This window comes from Lactuca serriola, chromosome 6 (genome assembly GCF_051521515.1).
Source record: "Lactuca serriola cultivar US96UC23 chromosome 6, Lser_US96UC23_V15, whole genome shotgun sequence".
NCBI lineage: Eukaryota > Viridiplantae > Streptophyta > Magnoliopsida > Asterales > Asteraceae > Lactuca > Lactuca serriola.
The window spans coordinates 177,310,287-177,313,086 of NC_136413.1; the positions used below are offsets into that span (position 1 = coordinate 177,310,287).

The window sequence follows — 2,800 nt, forward strand, 5'->3', positions numbered from 1 at the left end:
AAATTAATACAAATTATAAGGTGGTAAACTTCACGTATTTATTTAAATCAACGATTATAATTTTATATAATTAAACAAATATCTCTTAAATAATAATTTATTTAAAATAATTGATTAATAATTTTGATTTTTTATATGAAAATTTAATTAATTTTATAACCGTGGTTCTAACATATTATAAACTATTATAAACTAGTATTCAAATAAATAAAATAGAAACCTTTTTTATTTAAGTAAAATTTGTTATAAGTTTTATTTATAATTTTTTTTTGGTTACATTGGGTTACGCTTTTTAGCCCATAACTGCTATGACGATTTGACCCAAAACAATATAAGTAAAATTAGGCCCAATACTGTAAAAGATAATAGAATTGGGATTTGCATAAAAGAAGGAAGAAAAAAAAAAAGGAAAAAATATTCGTCCTCTTTGACTTCGTCGATTTTGACTCTTGGATCTACTGCATATGAACAATTGAAGCATCCAGCGTCTGCTTATCTGAAAACCTAAAACCCCAAATCTCTTTGCCTCTCCTGTCCGAAGCTTCTACAGCCGCATCGATCCATGGCGGAATCCGATAAGGCCAACTCTCTGTCTGAGGTATACACTCAATAAGATTCTCCTTTTTCTGTAGAATTTAGCTAGCATATGTTTCGTTTCCACTTCTTGATCTGATGTGTGTTTTTAGGTTTTCTTGATGGTTTTGTATTTTGCGTAAAAGTTACGATATTGTATGAATCGATTCCAGTTGGGATCGAAGTTTGTTTTTTTGTTGAATTTGCTTTGACATGTCGGAGACCTAATTTGAAAGTAAGAACTAGTCGTGTCCGAATGTAATATAACATCAGATTTCATCTTCTTTTGAGAAAATTATCAACTTTCACTACTGCATTTATCGGTTTTAGGTATCGATTTAACATCAATTGAACCTCCACTTCTTTTATCTCTGCAACTTTCTGAGGACACCGATTGAGGAAGGATGTACGGATTATCTGCGAAGTCTGTTTCCCTTTTGTCAGATTTGGATTATATAGAATTAAGTAAAGCATTACGATTGTGATATGATGATGATGTATTTCCATATCGGCAGCTAAGTTCGTTGATATCATGAGATAAAATCCGAATGGTTTTTGTTGCAGGATTATCTGCTCAAGGATATAGAAGAGAAGCTGAAGGTGGAGAGTGAACCTGAGGAGAAGAGTGCTGTAGTTGCTGCCCCTGTTGAGTCTACAGTTGACGGAAATGCCCCTACATCTGAAGATATCAGCAGCCAGAGTTCTGATTCTGAAGAAGAAAACGTGAGTGGGCCCCCTCCAGTTGCTGACGAGGATGTCACCGACCCCACTCCAACTGAAGAAACCACTGAAACTGTTGATGAAGGAGACACCCAAAACGAAACCCCAGAGATTAAGGTAAGTTTCATTGATTTTATACTATTTCTTTAAACAAATAATTTCATTTTTTTTTTCTTTTTTTTTTAAAAGCTGGAGACAGCACCTGGAGATTATCGTTTTCCAACTACAAATCAAAGCAGGCATTGCTTTACCCGATATGTTGAGTACCACAGGTCAGTCTATTCTTTCAATTGAAGTTTGAATTGGTTTTGATTATTTTTTGTTATATATATATATATATATATATATATATATATATATATATATATATATATATATATTATGATTTTTTATTTTTGATTTATGATGTATAAGGTGTGTGGCTGCGAAAGGAGAAGACGCGTCTGAATGTGATAAGTTTGCAAAGTATTATCGCTCACTTTGCCCTGGCGAATGGGTATATGCTTCAACATTTTTAACTTATAAATTTTATATTAATTTTATTCACCAAAATAAACCACATGGGGTTTATTTTTGGGTTTGGTAAAGTAAGAGGCTGGTCTGACTCGGTCAGATTCAGATTCAGACAGACTGTTTGATACTACAGTTAGAAGCCTCTGTCTTTGATTTGATACTTTAGCTTTGGAAATGTCTCTTACTGGGTCTGATAAGAGGACGAGGGTGGGTCTGGCTCAATCAGCAACTATCAGACAGTTTTTTAGTCGAAATTTAAAACTTGGTGTTGTACTTGGTGTATGCAGGTAGACAGATGGAATGAGCAAAGGGAGAATGGGACCTTCCCGGGTCCTCTCTAAAACCTCTAAAGTCATTCATTACAATGAGAAATGGAACTTAATAATGGCTTTGTCTTTGGTTCCATGTTTTTTTTTTAAATTGGGTTGGAGTCTATGAACATGTTCAAGACTTAAGAGAAAGACTCCCCCCATCTTTTTTTTTGTAATTCTAATATCATCATCGAAGAGGATCGACTAATGATCAAAACATGATATAAAAACTGCTTAATAAAGATTTTAATCGATTTGTTGTTGCTTTTTATGATCAAAACATGAATGATATGCTCATACTCTTGACTCTTTTGCATGAATCAATCACACAAAGATTTGTGTAACAATTGATTTTCATTATCTAAACTCTAAAGCTTTTGGTTGTTAAAGTTTTATATTCTTGTGAGTTCATTATGAAATGGTTTTGTTGCAAAATCATGTTTTGTGCCAAACTCATCCTAGTATCAACATCATTTGTCTTTGTGAGCTGAAGGAAACATGAGTTGAAACATTTCTGAGAGATTGAGAAACCTTTTATAAAAGGAAGCCTTCAATGGTTCGTCCAATTAATGTGTGTTTGTCGAAGCATGGAGGAAGAAGATCAAGTTAAAAAAAGAAAGAAGAATTTGGAAGCATGGAGGAAGAAGATCAAGTTAAAAAAAGAAAGAAGAATTTGGTAGGGA

General features: G+C 33.2%; 1 protein-coding gene across 1 annotated transcript; it reads left to right on the forward strand.

Moving 5' to 3' along the window:
- The first annotated feature begins 425 nt into the window (after positions 1 to 425).
- LOC145057444 (putative cytochrome c oxidase subunit 6b-like) lies at positions 426 to 2,397 on the forward strand. The gene is made up of 5 exons (XM_079005290.1): positions 426 to 598; positions 1,138 to 1,410; positions 1,483 to 1,565; positions 1,708 to 1,789; positions 2,094 to 2,397. The coding sequence occupies exons 1-5, from the start codon at positions 563 to 565 to the stop codon at positions 2,145 to 2,147; spliced, it is 528 nt and encodes a 175-aa protein (XP_078861416.1). The 5' UTR covers positions 426 to 562; the 3' UTR covers positions 2,148 to 2,397.
- Positions 2,398 to 2,800: the final 403 nt, after the last annotated feature.